This window comes from Pocillopora damicornis, chromosome 7, assembly GCF_964200805.1.
Source record: "Pocillopora damicornis chromosome 7, jaPocDami1.2, whole genome shotgun sequence".
NCBI classification, from domain to species: domain Eukaryota; kingdom Metazoa; phylum Cnidaria; class Anthozoa; order Scleractinia; family Pocilloporidae; genus Pocillopora; species Pocillopora damicornis.
The window spans coordinates 5,843,226-5,866,659 of NC_142676.1; the positions used below are offsets into that span (position 1 = coordinate 5,843,226).

General features: G+C 35.3%; 2 protein-coding genes across 2 annotated transcripts; one reads left to right on the forward strand and one right to left on the reverse strand.

Annotated features, from left to right (window-relative positions):
* The first annotated feature begins 10,667 nt into the window (after nt 1-10,667).
* On the forward strand, nt 10,668-20,501 carry LOC113677844 (glutaminyl-peptide cyclotransferase). Its single transcript, XM_027194681.2, has 7 exons — nt 10,668-10,925; nt 11,069-11,227; nt 13,464-13,763; nt 14,356-14,514; nt 15,987-16,086; nt 17,260-17,385; nt 18,597-20,501. Exons 1-7 carry the CDS (start codon nt 10,851-10,853, stop codon nt 18,749-18,751), a joined length of 1,074 nt encoding a protein of 357 aa, XP_027050482.2. The 5' UTR covers nt 10,668-10,850; the 3' UTR covers nt 18,752-20,501.
* Nucleotides 20,502-21,161: 660 nt separating this feature from the next.
* On the reverse strand, nt 21,162-23,408 carry LOC113677842 (sterol 26-hydroxylase, mitochondrial). Its single transcript, XM_027194679.2, is given in 1 exon segment — nt 21,162-23,408. A coding segment is annotated over 1 exon segment (1,656 nt). The 3' UTR covers nt 21,162-21,752.
* Nucleotides 23,409-23,434: the final 26 nt, after the last annotated feature.

The window sequence follows — 23,434 nt, forward strand, 5'->3', positions numbered from 1 at the left end:
CATTTTAAAGATGACTGCAGCTACACGTTTAAAGAAATGTATATCTCGATCTTGAGCGTTAGCAATTTTAAAAGCACTTTCTTGAGTTACAGAACTCATTCTGAAATCTAAAATCACTCCTTCAAATCACAAAACACTTCAATAAGCTACAAAACACGTTCAAAACTTACAATACACCATTCCAGGAATCGAAAACACCCCGTAAATATTTAACAAAACACTTCCGTAAGTAAATATTCATGAGACCCTTGCACAAATTACAAAACTATTCTATTGATATTAAGCATGCATGCCCGTTTAAGACGAAGCACCTGTCAAAAGTTCCACAAAAGAGAAACACTAACATGTTTTGATCTATGGTAGTTTTTCAAAATGTGGAAGCGTTTGTGAGATCGTTGAGCCGTTTTGGATTCAGGTTAACCCTCTCGTTGACTCATATGAGTGATAAGCATCTATTTTCTCCTCACAACATCACCGCTAGCTGAAACATTCAGGTCACAAGAATAAAGGAAATGATCACCAACTAAAGAAGCTCTTGATCGTTGAACAAATTTTCCTTGTCAGCACCATAGGGAATGTATAGAGAAAAGTATGGAGATTATACATACTGATGTTAGGGTGTTAAGGGTGAAAGTGTTCTCGAGGTGGGTCTTAGTTTGCAACCCCTGGGTACCAAACGGGCTTTGCTTGTATCAGATCCCTGTTTTACTTAAAGTAGACAACATAAATAAATCGTTCGGCAGGAATAGGAGAGAGGACCAGAAATCAACGTGGTCCAGTCAAAGGAAATGGATTAAGACAATTTTATAAAGATGAGTTCCAGCTATTACATAAAAGATCATGTATAACATATTAAAAGTATGAGATGAATTTAGTCGTAAATTCATGTCCTACGAGCCCGGGTCCGTAAGGGACTGTGGGAAAAATGGTAACATGACCAATTTCCTGTGATTTGGGTAGGTAGATACAGAAACTTCCGAGACAGTCAGATACAAATGATACAACATAGCATTCCCTAGAATTATTTTTGAGGTCAATATTCCTTAAAAAGAGTCATCACCTTTTATACTAGGTTTTAGTATGGCCCCCACCGGTAACCTTTTTTTTTCTTTCCCTTTCTTATCTGCTGGACATGAACGAGTAAAAATTAGAGAAAGAGGTAAGCCACGGCCTGCTCACTAACTCACCCCCCCTCCCCTGTCTTAAAAAACCACCCTTGGACAGGACTTAATTATCTTAAAGAATATAGGAACATAATGTAATAATAGAATGGAAAGAATTTTACGAAGACCAGACAACTTTATGAGTACATGACATGTATACTTAAAGGGAGTAGGGGAGTAGTAAGTCGGAAAGAGATTGTACAGGGTACACAGTTGAAAAGCAAAGAACGAATTGAGAATTTGGGGGGTCAGGGGGTACTAAGGAAGAAGGAATCCCCTAGGAGACTCTTAAATACATTTAACGAGTGACTGACCCAAAACCGATTGAATGAGACACAAGTGCTGTAGGTATAGTCAGGTGCAAGCGAGAGTGGTTTTCTGATATTTTTTTTAGCCCTCTAATGACAACCAAAATGAAATTAGAGTAATTAAGTGTTATCAACTGAGTTGATAATGTAAATTGGCCACGTTTCGAGTGTTAGCCCTCCGTCAGAGCGATTGAGGAAGGACTTCCACTCAAAACGTCAGCTTTTAAACTCTTTACTGAGGCCAATTTACGCTACCAACTCCGTTGATAATACTAGATTACCCTCTGTAATTTTTACGATGGAAAACATGCTTCGTTGTATTAAAGTATTCCAACAGAAACAGGTGCCGGCAATTCTCAGTTAAAACATAACAGCACTGACACCAAATATACCAAATCTAGCTGCAGAGAATAGATTATTAATATGTTATCACAAAATTGAGGAGAACACTGAATCGTAGACGAAACAATAAGACCCCCGCAAATATTGGCCAGATGAATTTTTCGACGGTAATAAGGAAAGCTGTAACGTTTTATGACTTAGTTGTAATGGTCTGAAGTGAAAGTGAGTCCGTGAGACACTTCAATGAAATATTAGTAAAGCTCCGTCTTTTTCGTCCTATTTCCTTTTTTATCTTGAATGTCAACGAGATGTCGCTTGAATCTCCAAAAACGAATGCCAGCCATACTACCCACTCCAAAAACAGGCAGTGAGGCCAAAAATTTGAACTCAAGGTAATATTATATAAAGGGCCTTTTTGCCTGGCGAACTTTTTTTTGGGGGGGGGCGACCATTTTATAATGTAAGGTCACCAAATGGTGACTTAAAAATATTGGGCTTGGAGACCTGCACGATCCTGAAGTGAACTCTTTCCTTCCTTTCGGCTTTTGTGCGTTACGTTTATCTTTGTTTCTACAGTTTTGAGAAAACTTTATGGACTAAGCTTTGCTTCAAAAAAACTCTTTACGAGAAAATACTAGTTACCCCATAACATCTTTTACTTACAGTAAAGTGAGCACAAACATTCCACCATGAAGGCTTGGACACAATTTTTTTTGGTAAGAATTACTCTATCTTTAAAAAAAGTACAACATACTTATTTATCATTCGCATAACATTGCTCCTAATTTAGTATCCAAAGTAATTTCCCATGGTTAAGAATAGGTCTTTTTCCATATAACACCAGGCGAGGCTCGCATATCTGTTGTGAATTTAAAGCTTTCCTGAGGGTGGAGTTTGTTTTCAGATCTTTTTCATCATAAATCACTTTGGTGAAGACGGATGAAAGATCGATATTAATGCTTTTCTATAGTTATTTTAAAAAAAGTCTCACAGGAAGTTGATAGACCATATGGGTTTGCCTCAATGATTGAATGTCGTGGTTCCGGATAATTTCAACAAAACTTAATAAGAGGAAGGAATATATAAGAGATAGTACCACAACAAGCCAGTAATTTCCACTTTTAAGGGGAAACAAAGTTCATGTAATCGGATACAAATTCTCAGACTTATATCATCCGTTCATAACTAAGAGTCGGCTCGGATAGTATTCACCTTCACATAAAAATTTCTTGGTAACACCAGTTCATCTGATTTGCATATTAAAATGGTTAGTTTTCGCAAAGTGAGATCAACTACTTTCATGATCTTTAAAATGATAAAGGTCAGCTTAAAAAGTGCATGTTTCTCTTCACACAGTATGTTTTTGTTATTCCATCTATTTTGATTCCTACCAACATCTTTAAATACCATATCGTTCTTTTTATGGCTCTTTATCGGTAAAGCATCTTTGATCAAACATTCTTCGAAATAAACTAATTATGAAAAAGGAAACTTTCTATAATCAGTCTCGTAAGGTTACAACCAACTTTTTTCGCAAATAATCTAGAAAATTCCTCCAAGAGTATATGTGGTCCTAATTTTATCTTCAAGTCACAATTATGGATCCAAGATCAAGATTATTAATACACAAACCACCAGCGAAGATGAGAATGATTGATTAGGGACGAATGCTTTATTTTGTCTCTTCCCTTCCAATTAAACGCTAAAAGTTTCTTGTTTATGTCTTGGATATGTATGGCGCGTTTATTAATTGATAATAAAAATAATTAAAACATATTTGTAGAGAACTGCTGTTTCAGGCCTGTTTCATGAAGGTTCTGTTGAACAAAGAAAAAAAACAAAGAAAAAATAAAATGAAAAGCCAAAACCATCTCAAGAGGCAAGTCGCAATCTAAAGAATTCTCAAAATTGTTTCTCCTTTACGATAATTAAAGAACACACTCGGTGCACTCTAAAATTAACCGTCTCAAGGTGAGGCATCATGCAGATTTTGCCGTTCACGTAGACTTGATTTTCGACCGAAAGCAAACGATTTCAAAATCCTAATCGTACCCAAAAGGTTAGAATTCAAAATTCAATACCTCAACTCCCTTTCGGAAGTATTGAATTATGAGGTACGCTTTTCAATGACATGTTTGCGTTATTATAACCAAAATCTACACTCAGAATTTGGATCTTTCGTAAACAGATAAAATGTCAATGGAAATTTTCTCGCTCACCGATTTTCCTCAGACTTAATCTTAAAAAAAGTTTTCCCCATCTCTGACATTACGACCGGGCACACAGAGCAATTTTCCCATCAGAGTTAGTTTTATTTGATATCAACGAAAGCGACAATTTCTAGTCGTCTTCCCAAGTGAAATATCCTGCATCGATATTTTTATTTTGCCGGATGCTGCAAGCAAAGTTTCTAGTTCCAATGTGAAAGAAAGAAGGAATAATGGATCATCCTAAAGGACTCCACAGCTAACTTGAAAATAATCCGTTCTGAATCGTTTATTTTTTGATGCAACTAAGGAAATTTGAATAGAAGGTGAAGTTGCAATGGTGAGCGAAGGACCGCGAAATGGCAGGCGTCGAGATCCGTAAGAAGGAAGATATAATTAACAGAATCATATCCTTATTATGAGTCAAAAGCAAATGAGAGTTTCAAGTGGGTCATCTATTTTTTTTGTCTTCTCTCTTTTTTTTATCTATTTTTCTCTCTATTTTTTATCTTTTTTTCATTTGTAACTCTCTATTTCGTACATGAAACTTTATCATCGGGCAATAGTTCTTACAGTGTTAGGAATTGATTTACATTTTACAACCGTAGTATGATTCTGTTGACTTAAAACCGAGCAAAGTTAAATTGGTTCCAGTCGCTTGGCTGACGATGCTCGACACCGGAAAATAATCAAATCGCGCCTGAATTTTTTTTTTAAGCTGCATTTATGTATGGTTTTTTTTTTTTTCTTTTTTTAACACACAGGTGTTGACAGCTCTTTGCCAGGAAGTCGACAATTCTCGACATTAGAATAAATTTGGCTTTTCATCAGTTTTTGAAGGGCAATTGGAACACCTATATCTTTCACCCGGCATTATTTCTTCAAGTTTCGAGTGACACTTCTATGTAGCTTTTTCGCGGATATCAAAAAATTGGCATGGTAAAATGCTGCTAAAGATATTGCCATAGTCGGTTAAATTAACACGCCACGTGTGAATCAAACGTGAATTCTCATTGTACGCGTTTGGACTCACTGGAAATAATAATCTACGGATCATCAGGCGAAAAGAACTCTCCTCTGTACATGTAAATATCAAGAAGTGATAAGATCGCAAAGCAACACGTTTCTGTTATATTCTTCTGGTCGAAAAGATCATCGGAACGATTGTCTTGTGTTACTTGCCAGCGGATATTCCCGTCATCTCAACCAGCTAACCTTTATTTCACAAAACACGCATAAAAAAAAAGTCTACATAAAAAAAAAAGAAAAAATATAGAACAAGCGAGGATCTTTATGGATTTTAAGCAAGATAGCACTTGAAACTTTTATTGAGCTTTATTTTTGCAAAGCTCACAGTTTAAGCATAGGTGGAATCATAGCCCCACGTGTGATGTGATCTCTTCTGAATTTCTGTGTTTTTCTTTCCAATTTCTATGCCAATCGATAATTTTATTCTTGATAAATTTCATACTCTCATAAGGTCGTCAAAAATGGCCACAGATCCCTTGCTTTTAAACTCGGGTGTTACCTTTACCGAGTATTAAGTATTAACGAACGATACACAAATTTCATCTTATGACATGTTCGAATACAACTTCTAATTAATCGCTGGCCATCGAAGTTGACTTTCGACTGATTCTATAGATTTACGTATGATGCAATTGCTAATTGCCAGACTTAATTCGGAAGGAAAGATAAAAAAAAATTTGATGTTCTGTTGTAAAATACTACTAGCCGGCCCCTGAAAGTTCAGGAAGATTTGAAAAGAATAAAAAAGATGATGAATTTTAAGCTCGGTAATAAAAAAAAATTTAAAAAAACCAACAGAAACATGTCCTTTCGTCTTTCCACGAGCGAGGCGTAGAAACTAGGATAGAGCGTGGAATCCGATGTTCGATTACTAAGGTTTTTCCCCTTTTGTTTTAAGCTCGTTAATAGACGAAAAAACGTCTTTTTCTCAATGATTTTGTATTTTAGGCGTTTTCTGCAGTCATCAGACTGTTAAGCCTTTGAAATCAGATTTTCTGATCCGCGAAGGTCTTTGGCGAATTTCACAACAACCTTTGATTTTGAGGGTTTCTCGATGTCCATCCAAATTGGGTTCAAATAAAGAAATTTAAGAGACGTCACAAACTTCTCTTCTTAAACGAGGCTTCTTCTCATCAAAATGAGAAATCCATGCACAGCTGTACTCTCAACTAAAATGTGGAAGATTAAAGTCTCTATTCCATTGAAATTATATCAAATATTTTCCACTTCAGAAGTGCTGAAGTACATCTATTAAAACGATTTTGTTTTGCTCTTCAATAATCGGTCAGTTCAAGTGGTACCTTAATCGTTTTTTGCTAGAATGGCAATTGAACGCAAGTTTCAGGGACGTTTGCAATAACAGTCTTACCATGGATGAGCTAAAACTATGATTTTTAGTGAAAATAAAACAAAACTAAACAAAAAGAAGAAATTCCTAGCATTCTAGATTTTTATTTTTCTATGTCAGAATTTGCACCCTCCGAAGGTCAATTTTTAATTTTAATTTAATTGCATTTTCTGCCTCTTAAAAAATGGAAAGGGCACGCATGAAGCGTCTGGAAAGTAAAATAGACAATTCTTCAAAAGTAAACCAACATCAACAACAAAAGCAATTGGAAACAATGGGAAATAATCAAGAGAATATAAACTTTATCCACTCTTAGGAAAAATTTAAGTCGATAGCATAATATTATGATCTTAAAAATTAAAAGATTCACTTCAACATCTTAAGTTCTTTTTTTACGACATTTTTTAAAAAGGAACTGCGAAATGTTTACTTAGTTACTTCTAGATGTCATAGTTTGATGAATCGAACTGCGGGAAATATAATGCATGACATTTGTCATGACTGGGCGGTTTATATCTCTTATCATCTCAAAGGTCTCTTGCTTTTGACAATCAATTTATTGATGTTTTTATTCATTCTCCTCTTAAGACCTTCAGAGGAAAATTTTGTTATTTTTCTATCTGCGCCGGATATTTCGCAAGGGCAATCAAATTCAACTGTCGTGTCGGAAACCAATTGAAAAGAGTTTGTTTATTTAACTTTGTTTTTCCCCTTGCGTAGGAGAATTTACTTCTCGCTGCAGTTCGGATACTATTCCATGATTAGGCCCACTTTTTCTTCCCTTGTCGCATATTATGTACCGAAGTGTTGGGTACAAAAACATGTGATGGCTTATATAACACTGGTGGCTCAACCAGAACCAGTCGTTTTGGAAACTGAGCTTATTCATGGATACTTTTTCACGAAGGATCTCGATTGTCCAAAAATATACCACGCTCAATTTTTATATTAGTAAATTGTCATTTTTGCTTTTAAATTTTAAAGACGAAATAGATCATACTTCTAACCAAAAGTGAGTCAAAATAAATTAAAATTGCTGCGCTGCTACAGAGCTCTGTCTATTATGGTCAAATATGTTTATCACAATTGTTTTATTCCTGTACAACGGCTGTATGGGTTGGTTCCTGTTTACATTATTCGTCGTCTTTTCAGAAAGTTCTTTAAAGCCGAAAAATGTGTCCCTCTGTGAATACTACAGTTGATGAAATACAAGTGTTCTGAGACGGCAACCAGAAGAAACATTTTTAAATTCAAGTGTGCTTAATTGTTTGTCAGAGAGTGACCTTAAAAATTCAGCTGAAGTCAAAACTGAATCGAGAAATTTGGGATTCAGGTTTCGATCATTGTAAAATACAAAAACACATACATAACGATTTAAAAGTCAAGAGTTCCCCCACTGCGTTTGTTGATCAGAGAATTGTCTATTTTAATTAACCCTTTTGTTCAAAAATGTGTTTTCGTGGAGTACTGAATATATTGCTCGTGCGGATAATCATGTGAAACAGTAGGGTGACAGTCAGTTCCAATCGCTTTCTGTCACCGCTACTACCGGTTCAGACATAACTAACGAAAATGTATCCCGCACGAACGTAGAGGATTTTGACTCCCTAGAATATGCCGACAAAATAAAGGGACGGGAAAAAAATTCAATGCTTGTCATTGGAAGAAGAAAAAAAAGAATATTGACTGAAATAGCGTTCTCATTAGCGTTTATTTTTCTTTAGATTATCGTTTGAAACCTTGTTGATTTCAATAAAGAAAATTTAGTCGGAGAATTGTTGAAAATAATTAAAAAAGACCCTGACTAGGAATTAGCGCTCAAGTAATAATAGCCCACAGTGTGAATTAAAATAAAACAATCTGCTAACAAACGAGTTGAAAAGAAATATAAAAAATAAAACAATATTTCGAATCAATAAAACACTCCATTTGTTTCCCAGTTACTCACGGGTGAGCCTCATGATGAAAACTCGTTCCACTCATATTTTCAGCTTGTCCGCGCGAGCAAGAAGCTAGTGAGAAAACTGTAATAACTTATGGCATTTAGATTCAGAACGATTTACTGTTATGATTTTCGTCGAAATCGTGTTTTGACCTGTTTCGGTGCAGTCTTAAGCCAGCCCATGGTCAAAATTAAAATAACACATTTTGCTTACCAACAGATTGGTGATAATATTATTGTCCGTCGGTAAAAAATAACGTTGATTGTAATAATGATGACAAAAAATACCTCAGTTGTGTCCCAGAAGCGCATTACTATTTTGAACAATTCGTGATGCAACTCTTGGCATCCTTCTGTCGTTGTAACTTAGAGTAATTCATTAAATTCGAGATAGAGTGCTTTTCTTTATTAAGATTTTAGTCTCGCGAGAGACTAGGATATTTTCTGGCGAGCAAGCATCTCTTGGGAAATTGTTGAGATAGAGGATCATATTTTCTGAGTCCGGTCTAAATCATGAATTGTTCTGTTTCAGCATAGTTTTTAACAAGCCCATGGTCTGCATTAAGAGAAAGTAATTTGTAATCATAACAAAACGGAGAATTTATAATCGTCCATCGGTAAATTAGAACCGCAATGAATAACTCCATTTGTTTCCAAGTGACGCACTATTCAGCCTCTCCTTTAATTATGAAATTAGCGCCGCCTAATTTCATGTTTGTCCTCAGAAGCAAACGTTTGTCAAGAATAGTGCAGTTCTTTATTGCGTTTAGGTGTAGTTGAATTTATTCGTTTATTTTATTGTTATTTTTTTAATTTTTTTTTCAATGATTAAAGTCGAGAACGAACCTTGATGTGTTTAAGAACAGTTTTCGACAAGCCCACGTTCTGAATTAAAAATAAACATTTGGCTGACAAACAGGTTGGGAAATAAATGATTGTCCGTCAGTGAAATAGAAATGTGATTGTAATCAATCGAATACCCCACTCTAAAACCCTATTTGCTTCCAACACACACGTATTTCGTACAAGTTTTGGCACCCCAATTCTCAGCTTTTCGCAAGTGTGCTTATAGTAAATATTGTAAAGTATTTAGATTTACTGTTAGGTCAAAAATGAAATATTTTATTGTGATTTCAGCAAAAACTCGATCTCGACGATCATTGCCTGGTAAGTTATGAGAGCACTGAGCTATAAATAGCTGACGTAAAGCGAAGATTTTGATCAGTGATTCAATCCCTTCGAATGAAAAAGGTTTACTTGAGCCGTTAATTAGATGAAATAAATAATTGGCAATTCCAAAAATCATTGAAAAAAACAGTTATTTGGAGCAATTTTCATATCCTTTTGATGTCGTACTAAACTAAGCTGTCTCCTTTGCGGATGTATCAAAATCACCCATAAAGCAAAAAAAAAAAAAAAAACCATCCCGAGCTAAGTTTTAACCTACTGGCGGAGACACGGAAATGTCGTTTCATTTCTATCTCTATATTTAGACTGCTTCCCGTTATGTTTAGCCTTCCGTGACTGCCTCTCATGTTCCTGTTCCTTCAGAATTGCTATTTCAAGCAAAGGTATTCAGTCAAAAGACACTTAAAGGTTGCTGAAGCAAAGCTGTGGAGTTGCTTGCCACGTCAAATAAAAAAGAAAAGAGGAAAGCGGGCGAAAAATGCCGGTTTTGTATCCAAAACAGTAGATTAGATTCTTTTTGAAATCTAACTGTGACTGTGGGAACGGCACGGTGTGCTTTAGGGCGTTAATTTAAACTGAGCAGTTTTTGACAACTGTGTCGTTGATCAAAACTTTTTTTTTATCTCCCTCGTCGAGGGAAGGAAGGAAAAACTCCAAGTCGAAAGACGTCATGTGGTGGGTCATCTCCCGAACGGACATGACAGAGATCCTTTCATCTGTGCCATGTTTACCACGGATGAAAAACTATCACAGTGTTTGACGGGCTTGAATCAATGCAATTGAACAAAATAAAACAACCTAGAGAGAACAGCTGACCGATTAACACCCTTTTCAATTTCCTCTCACTACCCTTAAGTGGGTTTATCTAGATCGTTCACGCAAGCAAATACAGCTAATAAAGAATCATTGATCTCATAAATAATACCATACGCTCAGCGTTTTTATCTCGGATTTTGCCAAACAATAGAGGCGTCACTTAAATTAAAGCGGCAAAATTATTGATGCCTTTCAAGAATTAATAATGGCTATTCTAGGCAATATTGGAAGTGATTCTTCTTCGGCTAGCCCCTAAGAAATGAAAATAAAAAATACGATATGCTATTCAACAAAACAGGAAACCTCTGAGACAGGAAACTCTTTGTTGAAAGCGCGCGCGCTGTAGCCTTCAGCAGGTCCGCACCAGAGTGAGGCAGAGTGCGCACAAATGAGATAAGAAAATAAATAGGCTCTGTAATCAATTACTTGAAGATGTTAAAATGGTAGGGCAGATGGTTTGATTAGTCATTTAATGAGAGACATTCGTCGTGGATTGTAAAGTGTAGAATGTGGTGGACTTTAGTGCTCCTTCTGATAAACTCCGCGAAATTTTCGTGGTGTAGTGGCGGTAGAAATGGCAAGGTAAGTTCTCATAGATCGCAAGCTAGTCTCCGTAGTTCTATCTCTTCGACGAGGATTCATAACTCAGTCGTAGTTTTTTCTTTTTTCGATAATTGTTATTCAAAAATTTGTTTTGTAACATTTTAATTCTTTTCTTTGTACAGAGACTCGCCGAGCATCCTTTACCGAGATCTCTTCCTGAATCAAAGCTAAACGACTTGGCCCAGAGAACAGATTACGATGCCTTCTTCAGCGATACTTTCATGAAAGGACTTTACCACGTCCGATACCCAGGAACACAGGGGCATCATAAAGTAAAAATGGTAAGAGAAAGACGGTAAAGCTCACCTCCGTAACGTATTCGAGTAAACAATCAGGCTACTTGTCTCAATTGCCGTTCGCGGAGTAATCTTTGTTTAAACCATTTCTCCTCTCGAACCATTGCGCTTTGATTGGCGCTCCTCAATTTTCACGAATCGTATTTCGAGTGAGTTTATTTTCCTGTGGGATCGTATTGAAGTCCTTTCTACAAACAATCGTAGTTCTTTACACTAACGTTACTGCTCTACCTGTTAAGTCAACAAAGCGATCAAACAAATCGAAGCGCGTTACGAATGTTTTATGCATCGGATTTGACATCGAAATACTTCCAATATTCGAACGTAATACAATATTCTTTGTATTGACACGGCTGTCGGTTGTTTTCCTTTCTAAAATTGTTTTCGGAAGCATTGCAAAACGGCTATCTTCAATTCAGTTCAGCTGTGCATGTTAACCAGTGTTTATCACATCGCCTGATCGAAACTAAATATCAATTTTCAACCGCTATCTCTCTCTTCTTGTGGTTTTCTACCTTGGGTCAGTTTGACTTTATATTGAAATAGCGGTTAAGGAGATTTTCACCCCAAAAGTATTTCGGTCATTCGATTATAATCCCATGAAAAGTAACACGCGGGGTGTAAGTCCAAATAATGGTAATTTCGAAAAGAATGGAATTCCCCGAAGCAATTCTTCTCCATAATTGCTTACAGCGCTAATCGCGTTAACAGACAATGAAAACAAGCTCAGCAAAATTGGCTGGCTTTTCAAATTTGTCTCACGCTGGAAAAAGTAGTACAATAATTATCCTGTATTTCTTTGATCTAAAATTTTTAATTCATCCAAGTCTGTATGTTTGTGATAGAAGGTGAAATTTATCTTTGGGGCCGTTTAGAGAAGAGATTATTAGAATTTTGTTAATTTTTGTAAATCATAACAGAAAAAAAAATTATGGGAAAAAAATGGTAGAAAGAGTTGATATAAGTTTGATTCCCAAAGTCTAAGGAAGAGAGAATCATTTTATGAATTTTCTTTGATAGTACTTTAAAATATAAATACTGTGAAGATAGATTTCCACTTTGAAATAAATATCATTTCTGGAATTATATAGTGCAGTTCAAGTTTCCTTGTCTGCTTGGAAACTGGCATGCCATGCAAATTTTTTAGTTAAAATCTAGAAATAAATTGAATGAAAAGATTGAAGCTCAGTATACATATTTTGTATTATTTTTTGTAATTTTTGATATCCTATTGTGACCTTTTCTATTCAAAACTCTCTAGAAATTTAAAAAATAGACAATAGGGAATTGTGTATTATCTCAACTTTAAATTCAAAATCATTCCATGTTTACATTTATCAAATTATCTCTAGAAGGATTTTGTTCTAACAAACTGTGTACATAAGGTTAGAGCAACAATAAATCAATGAAAGTGCTTGATATATATTTGTTTTCCAAGTCTTGGATATTAATTTTGTCAAATTGAGTAAATTGACCAATGTAGGTTTTTGCTCATTCTATTTTATCACGTCAGGATGTTATTAGTTTTATCAGGGGTAATTTGTCATATTTATGGAAATGAAATTCAATTTTTTGATTTAATTTAACATACGGTTAGCCACAAATGAAAATGATTTGCATCAAGTGTTACTTTTTCTTTCCTCAGAAGAGTGCTGTACATCCTCTCCTACTTTGCTAAACAGTGTAATACTTTTTTAGGTAGTTTTTTAAGCATTATGTAATATTTAACAACAAGTTCTCTTGACAGTTATCGAGTCTGTAGTTTCTCCAGTTTTGCGTCAATATACAGGGCACTCGACTCATTTTTCTGGAAGTTTCCATTTGGCAAACTAAGGTCATAAAATATTTGCCAGAAATAGAATTTCAGTCATGAGAAGAAAAAATCAAAAATAAAAGCATTTTTGAGTTATAAACTTATGATAATCTGTTCAAATTTCTACTCATTTCAACTAAAGACCATACACTGTCAGTATGAAAATCTAATTTCTTTGCTCAAAAAAGATATTAAATAAACTTCAAGGGGAAGCTAAACTGTTCCAATTAGAGTTAAAAATATAAGTTAAAACTGGAATCTTCTAGGACAGGATTATTTACAATATCAACAACAATGACAATGAAATACCCTATGTAAGAGGTACCCAGTATGAAGATTTTTTCATAAAAGATAATTTATCTTGAACTTCTTTTTCCCTTCTAATTTGTTTGCAAATCTTCATTGCAGTTTATAAAGAAAGCATTTGAAGACCTCAACTGGACAGTCACATTGGACAAATTTGATGCTCCTACTCCTTATGGTACTAAGCGCTTCACCAATGTGGTCGCCACCCTTAACCCCAATGCAAAAAGAAGGCTAATGCTAGCTGCACATTATGACTCCAAATACATGCGTGACAAATACTTTCTTGGTGCCACAGATTCAGCAATGCCTTGTGCAATGTTAATTGAAATTGCCAGAATTGTCACCCCTTTCTTCAAGGCACGGGAACAGCAAAAAGGGAACGTTCATGCAGATGAGGATGAGGTATGAAACAATGTCCAATTATCCTTTTACACCCTAACATGAATATTCAAATTCTCCACACTTTTGTCTTTACATTTCCTTTAGTACTGACTAAGGAGAAATTGTTTAACAATCAGGAACTTCTTGAATTGATAATCAATTCCTTTATTCTCATGATCTTCATATTCAAATCAAGAGTAATAATGTAAAGAGAAATTAGAAGCCAGTCACACTTGCGGAATGAAGGATTGTAGAGAATTATGGCTATTGTATTTCAAGTTGATTGTCAGATCAAATTTGTCTTTCTCCTTACTGCCAACCATACAATTCATATAAATGTTAGTTCAGAAAACTTAGTATTGGATCAATTAATTAACCCCAAATTTATATTTTTTCATTATTCTCATCACTCATCTGGTTGATATTGTATTGATATTGCAAGGAGAAATTCTGTCTTGGTCAGTCATGGGAGTTAAAGGTTTAAGGGCCAAGGAGGGTGAAAGATAAATGCGAGGGGGTAAAAAAGTGTGATGGGAGAGAGGGGTAAGAGTGAAAGAGTACAAAGAGGGGGGAGGAAAAGGGATGACACCTTTTAATTTTTTTTTCTCTATAGCAATCAGACACAACATTGCAGATGGTTTTCTTTGATGGTGAAGAAGCATGGGTTGAGTGGAGTTCAACAGACTCACTTTACGGCTCTCGACATCTTGCAGAGATGTGGAGCAATACGTCTCACCCACCAGATTCAAATACTACAATGATAGACACAATTGTAAGTAATTCTTACCTTAAAATATTTTTGTAGAGGACTGAGATCCTTTGATACCCATGAGTGATTGCTATGTAGATTGCCCTGATTTTTTCAATGCTATTTCAAGTTGACTTTAGTGAGCTCAATTTTTTTGTCAGTTGCCATTTGATGACTGAAATCATGAGAACTTTTACCAGAAATATAAAAAAAAAATATGATAGAATGTAGACTCCACTAAGTTATACCAAAAATGAAATCTTACTTGGTAGTCACTTTCAATCAGTTGTGGACATGCCTAAATTAATTCAAGGCAGAAAACCAATGGGCTAGAGGTTTATTTTAAAAGAGAAGAGGACATAACATCAATAATATAATATAATATAAAGTATAAGAATATATTATGAATGTTTATCTTAGTTGTACACAAGACCATAGACACAGAGTAATTGAAAAATATTAGCTTGGTACATGCCCCTTCCCCTAGGTAGGCTAGGCTTGTTTTCAAGTTTCTACCTAGCTGTTTTTACAGCTGCATTGAGTGGAATGTTGGTAAACAACAATTCTACGTCAAAGGACACCGTGATCTCTCTTTCTTGAATCATTCTGTCACTGAAGGGAGATACAAAGAGGGCTGATTTGGGCAGCATAAAATTTGAGCAACTTGTTAACAGGGATAAGATGTTAGTGAAATAAGCAGACAAATCATATGCAAAGGTGTTCATGCATGACACAATTGGTCTCAGAGGAATATCAGCTTTGTGAGTCTTCAGTAAAACTGTAGATTCTATCTAGGTGGCTGTTTTTGTTGTGGTCTGATTTTGTTGAAGATGACCTCTGATAGATGTTTGATTTGTTTTGAGGTTAGCAGTGTCATAGAAAACTCCTCCTTAGACTAATCATCAGATCTTTGTTTAAGAGCTGATATGGTCCTTTTTTGATGAGGACCATATCAGAGTCATGTCAGCCATGTCAGCGTGTAAGACTACACCAGCACATCCTTAAAGTAATGGAGAACCTTAGTGGCTGGTCCCCTTTCTAGTGTTTAATGCATCTCACATTTATTTTGTAACGTTAGCCTAACAAGAAGAAATTAAATGTGAGTTACTCTAAAGGGTAAAAGGGTTGATTAGGAAAATAAATTTATGGAATTTAAGGGTCAAACCAGTTTTCTGGCAGCTTTGATCTGAACTCAATATTAAATCACTTTTCTAGTAGAATACATTTACAATATTAAGTCTCACTTTAAAAACTCTGTGTCGACTGTCTTGAAGTCTGCCATCTTTTTGATTCTCTAGAAGAGTGCAAGAATTGTTTTTAGGATTTTAAAGGCAATTTGATGGATGTATTGTATTCATCAATGTTATTTATTTAAAACGTTAATGAATTAAAGACTCTAGAGCATTGCACATGCTTCAGTTCTCAGAAGGGTTCCTTCTGTTTATGTTGAATTGAAGTAACAATTCTTAATTTGTGCTTTTTTTTTTCCAAAACAGAATGCCATGGTACTATTGGATCTGATTGGTGCAGCTAACCCAGTGTTTTATAACACTTTCAGAGAAACAAATGATTTATTTGAGAGATTACAGATGATTGGTTAGTGTATTTCACTCTGAACATGTTAATTACAAACAGGAGATTTACTTTGTGAAGCATTTATGAAATGTAATGAGGCTCCATATTTAGGAGAGCAGGGATGATGGAGTGTTAAAACCATTCAATATTCTCTCTATCCCAGGAGCTGGTGTCACATGTGGTGTAGTTACATTTGTCTTTACCCACCTAATGGTTGCCAAGCCTAAGAACAGGAGTGAGGCTAAGGTTGACCTCGTTATGATACAAACCTTGCTGCTTTTCAGATGCAAATTACTTTGTTATTATGCCAACTAGATACTGGTCTCTATCACAACAAGGTCACCTTCAACCTCACTCCAAATCAAAGGCTTGGCAACTAAGTACACAGCTGTAAAATGGCCTATTGTTTCATGGACTATACAAAATCAAATGAATTGATACAAATTTTAAGGCCTTCAAAAACAGTATGAAGAAAATTGACTTAAAAAAGTACTTTATTTTAAATTTTGGTTTACGAAGAAACCTATGAATTAGGTGGTGTGTCATTCTATCGTGTGATGTCACACATGAATAGCTAAGCATATGACACAATAAACTTGTATTGTATTGTATACAAAACATAATGAAACAAAGAAGAGCAAGGCAGCAAAAGACAATTTTGACTGAAAAATCGCTGCTACTACACTAGATGTAACAGACACAGAGAAAAAGAAAATAACAGACCGAGCCAAGATGTAAAAAATGCAAAATAATACCTAACATATGAAACAGAAGAAGCCCACCTAGTAGCAAAAGCTATAAGCTGAACAAAAAAACTAAACTAAGCAAAAAACTAAAGGCACAGAGAAAGACACTTACATGATCCTACATGTGGGTTGGGTATGATGTTGATTATTGCTCCAGGACTCTCTATATGAGCTAACACTCAAAATTCTAATTTTACCTGGAGATAGATGATGAAAAGAGATCTTTTGGATGTATCATGGCTAATTCCATTTGTGATAGTTATTATTATAATTTTTATCATGATTGTTGTCAATATTATTTTGCATATCATTCTACACACATCAGGGTCAGAGAATTAAAGCATTCCATCCAAGAAAAAAGTAACATGAGATTGTTAAACCTCTGATGTTACTCTAAAGTGTACAATTTGTAATAAAATCATTTTGTACTTTTGTCACTTTTAACCAGAACGTCGCTTACTGAGCAACCAGCAGATACATATACCACCCAACACCCAACAGCCATATTTCATTCAAGGGCTAATGGACAGAAGATATCTTGTAGAAGACGATCACATACCTTTCCTACGAAGAAGTAAGTACTACAAGCTGTTAGAGATTTCCTAGATTGTGAACCCTGAGGAAACGTTTAATATGTAGCCTATAGAGTACTCCCCAAGCTTCTTTCCCAAGAGCCATCTCATTGTCTCTAAGGTTATATAGGTTGTATGAGCCAACTGCTCACAGAAGAGTACAAATAATGTGCCAGTCAAATACAAACATCCTGCATGAGAATATACCACACAGATGAATAGTGCTTTTTGCACACACTGATTTGCTAGTTCAGAAGTGAATAGCAAGTATTATATTCACCTTTGAGTTTAATTGTCAGACCATATCTTGGTATATTGAAAGATAAACTAATCTTTTTGTATCTGTATGCTATATACTTGAATGATTATTTACCTCAGCGTTGTTGAAAGTGGTGGATATTTAGGTTGCAGCTTTGCAGCTCGGTAAACATCCACCACTGTTCACCTCCACTTCAGTGAGTAATTGTTAAATATTGTACAATTATTTGAGCAGTAAGTTATTTTGTACTGTAATCCAATGCAAGAGTCATTTAAGACCTGTCACAAACTGCCTCTCTATTTGCTAAGCTTTTTCCACCTTAACCCTTTAACTCCCAAGATCTCATCAGTAATTCTCCTTACTGACTCTCATACAGTTCTTGTGATGTTAGTTTGGAGAATTTGGTATTGGATCAACTAATAATCCCATGATTGATAGGTTTTCTCTATTCTCATCACCTGCCTGCTTGATATTGTATTGATATTGTAAGGAGAAATTCTGTCTCGGTCACTCATGGGAGTTAAAGGGTGAAAAGAAACTTGCAGATGAAATGAAGCAGTTGGGTAATCAATAACCTATTAGTTGTTTTGGTTTTCAGTTTTACTAAGTATTTCAAGTATAAGGAGAAATTAAATGCTAGTCACTCTGCGGGGTGAAAGGACTAAAAGAGTCTAGTGGTGATTTTAACCCTTTAACCTGTAAGAGTGATTAGCACCTAATTTCTCCTTACAATATCATCCCTGAATCACACATTTAGGTTAGGAGAACGAAGGAAATGATCATCAACAAAAAGAAGCTCTTGACTGTTAAACAAATTCTCTTTGTCAGCACCTTAGGAAATGTAGAGAGCATAGTATGGAGAGTCTGCATACTGATGTTAGGGTGTAAAGGGTTAATTGATTATTATTGCAATATTTGCAAAATATTTATTTTAATTTGACTTTATCATTTTAGATGTTAAAATACTGCACTTGATATCATTGCCATTCCCACCATGTTGGCATAAGGACTGTGATGCTCACGAAAGTATTGATGATGAAGTTGTGAAGGACTTACTTAAAATCTTCCAAGTATTTGTGGTGGAATATTTTGGTCTTTCAGTGGTATAATGTAAGGAAAGTATTGCTTGTGTAGCAACCATTTTGACTTAAACTTCAGGAGCACTTCATGGTATCATTCATCCCACAAAATATTTCGTGTTCTATCACCTTACCAAATCGTTTTTTCAAGGAAAGTGAAGAAAAATAAAATCCAAAGTCACTGATTGACCAGCAAAATTTGAATAGTTGAAAATATTTTTAGTCACTATATTTTTAAAAAGATGTGTTGAAGATTTTGTTTTGATTTCAAATTATTTGTACCCGAATTTCTTACATGTTTATGATGATGGAAAAAGGAAGGTTTTTTTTTAATGCCAAAAAAAAAAATAAATTAGTAAGCAAAGTCTGTGCTCAGTAGGGTTCTTCTTGAACTTAGGCTCCCGTAGTAAGTACTTCCTTTCCTTTCTTTTCTGTTGTTTCTTACCTTTTCTTTCTTTATTTCTTTCTTTCTTTCTTCTTTTTTTTTTTTTATTTTATCAACCTGACTGACCAACCCTCATTAATGAAATAAAAGGTGATGGGAAACAAAACATTTTATGGGTATGGCATTACAAGCAATCAAAGTATTATTTCCATTGTGTGAAAGCTCTGGACACATGGTGATATACAAGATTCAATCTTGTTAAACAAATTTCTTCATGTCACATACAGTATTGTATTTATCTGATAGATTTTTAGTTTTATTGTAGGGCAAGAGATTCTATATGACCAAAGAGAAATTTTCAACCACTTTTGAGAGCTAAAAAAATTGACTGAAATATTAATTTATTGATTTAACTATAGCAATATCAGTGAGCTATTTATGATAATAATTTACTGAGAAATATTGATCTTTGATAGGGCCCAACAATAATGAAAATAGGAATCAGTGGGGGGCTTTGAAACTTAACAAGTGTAATTTTTTAATCTTTCATTTCCAAGACCTGAACATTTTTTCTTTCAAAATGATCTCACAACCTTTATCCTAGTCAAAGTCTCAAGATTATAAGGAGTGGGGAAGTCAGTTCTTGTTGGCCAATCTACATCATCAACACAGTCAATAAAACCAAATTATTTTTTTATACCCCCAGTTAGAGCAACACCACAGTTTCTTTAGAAACTAACTCCATTTATTTATCTGTTTTAGAGAATTTTAACATAAAAGATTTCTTGAAAGTGGAAATGAATCCAACTGAAAGATTGCCATAAAAATTTCATGTATACTCCCTTCCTTGACAAAAATGAGAAAAGTCTTTTCAAGCAAAATATTGAATTTTTAAAAATTTTAATACTAAAATACAACTATTGGTGATTTAGAAAAGGAAATGAATCAATTTACCACAACTTGTGACAGAAGTGGTTTTGACTTGATATATCGTCTTCTGTGACAAATGTTAAACATCTTTACTTTTTTTCCAATTCATTTTTATCAGTTTGCAGAAATTATAAGGTGATTTACATGTAAGAATAGAAACAGTCAGAGAAATTTATCTTTAACATTATAACTATTGATTAGAATATCATGAATTCTTTTAATTGCAAAATTTTTAAAGTACAGAAAATGTTAATTGTATATGGGATGAAAATTTCATTTTCTGTGTGAAAGCACTTTTCCCTAAATTTAGTGATGGTAATATCAAAATTACTTCAAGTGCATTGAGGGAAAATCCTCAAATTAAGAATATTGAATTCATTTTACAATTAGGTGGTAAACTGTTGTCCACTTTCAAAATTTACAGTTTATTTCATAAGCAATCACAATAAAAGGCTTTTTTCAAAACCTTGCCTTTTGAGGTGTCTACAGTAAATGTAGTATGTTTGTAGTATATAGAAGACCAGTTCTATAGACCCCAAAAATTTTTGCACAAAGCAAGAGAACATACAACAAAAATCTTGGGAATAAACCCTTTAACACCAAATTGTTTATGCTGTAGAGCCTGCCGTGTCAACCCTTTACACCCTAACATTGGTATTCATGTTCTCTGTACTCTCATCTATACACCTCCTTTGGTACTGACAAGGAGGATTTGCTAAATGATCAAAGTTTTTTAGGTTGGTGATCATTTCCTTTATTCTTACATGATCTTTATGAATGATTCAGCAGTTACTGTGAAACTGTAGGAGTAAAGGAAATTACTTGCTGGTCATTCTTGGGGTTTAAGGTGTTCAAGACTATTTCTTCATGCTGAATTACGAATGATTGAAATTAGGCTTTTTAAGGATTGGAACTTATGCCAACCTCTCTTTTGCCTTTAAAGACCCTAAGGTTTTGTGGCACATTTTATAGCTGTACCATAAATTCCCGTTCCAGGGAAGCCAGGCACTCTCAGGGTTTAATCCTTTCACTCCCTAGATCACCTTAGTAATTCTCCTTACCATCTGCTATACAATTCTTATGATGTTAGTTTCGAGAATTTGGTGTTGGATCAACAAACAATGCCCTAATTAAAATATTTGTTTATTCTCATCACTTGTTTTCTTGTATTGTACTGGTATTCAATGACTGTGAATATATGAAAATCAAATAATTAACTTGTTCACTCCCAAGATCTAATTAGTAATTCTCCTTACTATCTGCCATACAATTCTTATGATGTTAGTTCAGAGAATTTGGTATTAGATCAACTAATGATCCCATGATCGACATTCTTCTCTATTCTCATCACTTGCCTGCTTGATATTGTATTGATATTGTAAGGAGAAATTCTGTCTTGGTCACTTGTGGAGGTGAAAGGGTTAAGTGAAATGCAGTTTGAGAAATGGACTATGAGAATGATGTTCATGGTGATGAACATTACTTAAGTAATAGTACAGGCCTAAATTTTTTTCAGGCCTTATTTTCAAAACTGCTTAAGTAGTGTTCATTACAGCGAGGATCATTTTCATATTCATGTAATGACATTGAAAGGTGAAATTCTGTCTTGGTTACTCATGGAAGTTGAAGGATTAACAAATTTGAGTAAACGAGCGCAATTTGTGAACTGAGTTTTGCCTGTCAAGGAAAGTAACTTTATCATCTTTTCCAAAAAATTTATAACAACGACTCTTTCCGTTTCAAAAACTGGACTCTTACTGGACGATCTGGGATAATAACAAGTCCATGAGTTGTCTTCTCCACTGTTTCACCAGTAGCATCAAGGAGTTGATAATTTTGTATGAGTCTTGTCAGCAGTAAGTATTGCTCTAGTTCTGTTACCCTCCGGCCTATGCACATTCGTGTTCCAAATCCAAATGGAAGAGAAGCAAAGGCGTTGATGTTTCTTCCACTCTCAGATGGATTCTTACTTTCTCTCAGCCACCTTTCTGGTGTAAACGACAACGGATCTTCAAAATACTGCTCACTCAGAGACATTGCATGATTTAGAATCATTACGTGGGTTCCAGAAGGAATTTTGTAACCGCTCAAGAGCAAATCCTGTTCAGTAACTCTGGCTAAGAAAAAGATTGAATACAGTCTGAGGACTTCCTTAATACATACTTTTAGGTAGGGTAACTTGGACAGCGTTGCATTGGTGACGAGTTCTCCGGGCTTCAGGACTGAGGAAATTTCCTGATACAAATTTAGTTGTTTGTCTGGATTTTTTGCTAACTCGTATAAACACCAAAGGACTGAAGTTGCTGTTGTGTCGACTCCAGCAAAGTATACATCAACGTAAGTAGCTAAAAGGTCTTCATGAGTCAAATCGGAAGTCAAAACCAGATATTTTAGGAACTCGATGTTCTGAATTTGGCCTTGAAGTGGTTGTGAAAGCTCACCTTGGTTTGCAAACTTCATCAGCTTCCTTTTAATAGCCTTATCGGTAAATTCATAAAATTTATCATAACTTTCTGCAAACTGTTTGTACATTTTGGTTTGAAATATTTTGTGCAGCCACAGTGGTTGCACATCAATGTGAGCTGTGCTTTGCAGAAAGTTGTTTACAGCGGAAATGAACTCTTTCACTTCCGGGTGAATTTGGTCCTCCAGAGCACCAAACCTCTCGTCAAACAGCATCAACGATACTGACTCAAAAGACTACTTAAAAAGTTCCTCCTCCAGCGATGGAATTTCATTTTCTAAGCCGTGACTACCGCGAAGTCTTTCCAGCCGAGCAACAAATTCTGTGACAATCTTATTAAACGCAGGTTCGTAATCAGCCACACTCCTCGGCTGGAGCATTCGCTCGTTGATACATTTTCGATGCTTGTACCAGCTCAAACCATTATCGAAGATTATTCCAGCGGGTTTTTTAGTTTTTCTCCTGTAGTATTCCATCACTGGACTATCAGGTCGGATCGGAATTCGGCCCTCAGATCTTAAAACGGTGGAAACATCGACTGGGTTTGAAATCTTCACAAAGTCAACAGCCCGAAGGCCCATAAATTTCGTCCTGAATATTGGACCGAACTGTTCCACATTCCTTAGTTGAGCTTTTAACACAATTTTCCCAGAATCTGCCTCATTTATCTTCTGTTGGAAAGAAAGGATTTTAAGACCATTCAAGAAAAATTTCTTCGCCAGAGCGATGCCCTGTAGATCTGAATGAGGACCGGGCAGATCCTCTATGGAGCGTTCGTCTGTTGTTTGTACATTTTCGCCAGTAACTCCCGCAAATAACTTCACACTGAATTTTGAACATCCTTTGGTACGAAAATGTAGAGAAATGTCCTGAGAAACGCGACATCTGCACCGAATTGAGAGCATCATTATCCAAAATTGTTTTCCCCTACCCC

Bases quoted from the DNA above. Each gene is read 5' to 3' on its own strand.
- LOC113677844 (XM_027194681.2), top strand. From the start codon at position 10,851: ATGTGGTGGACTTTAGTGCTCCTTCTGATAAACTCCGCGAAATTTTCG. The intron at 11,228-13,463 runs GTAAGAGAAAGA...TCTTCATTGCAG, and splicing joins GGCATCATAAAGTAAAAATG to TTTATAAAGAAAGCATTTGA. The intron at 14,515-15,986 runs GTAAGTAATTCT...TTTCCAAAACAG, and splicing joins CTACAATGATAGACACAATT to AATGCCATGGTACTATTGGA.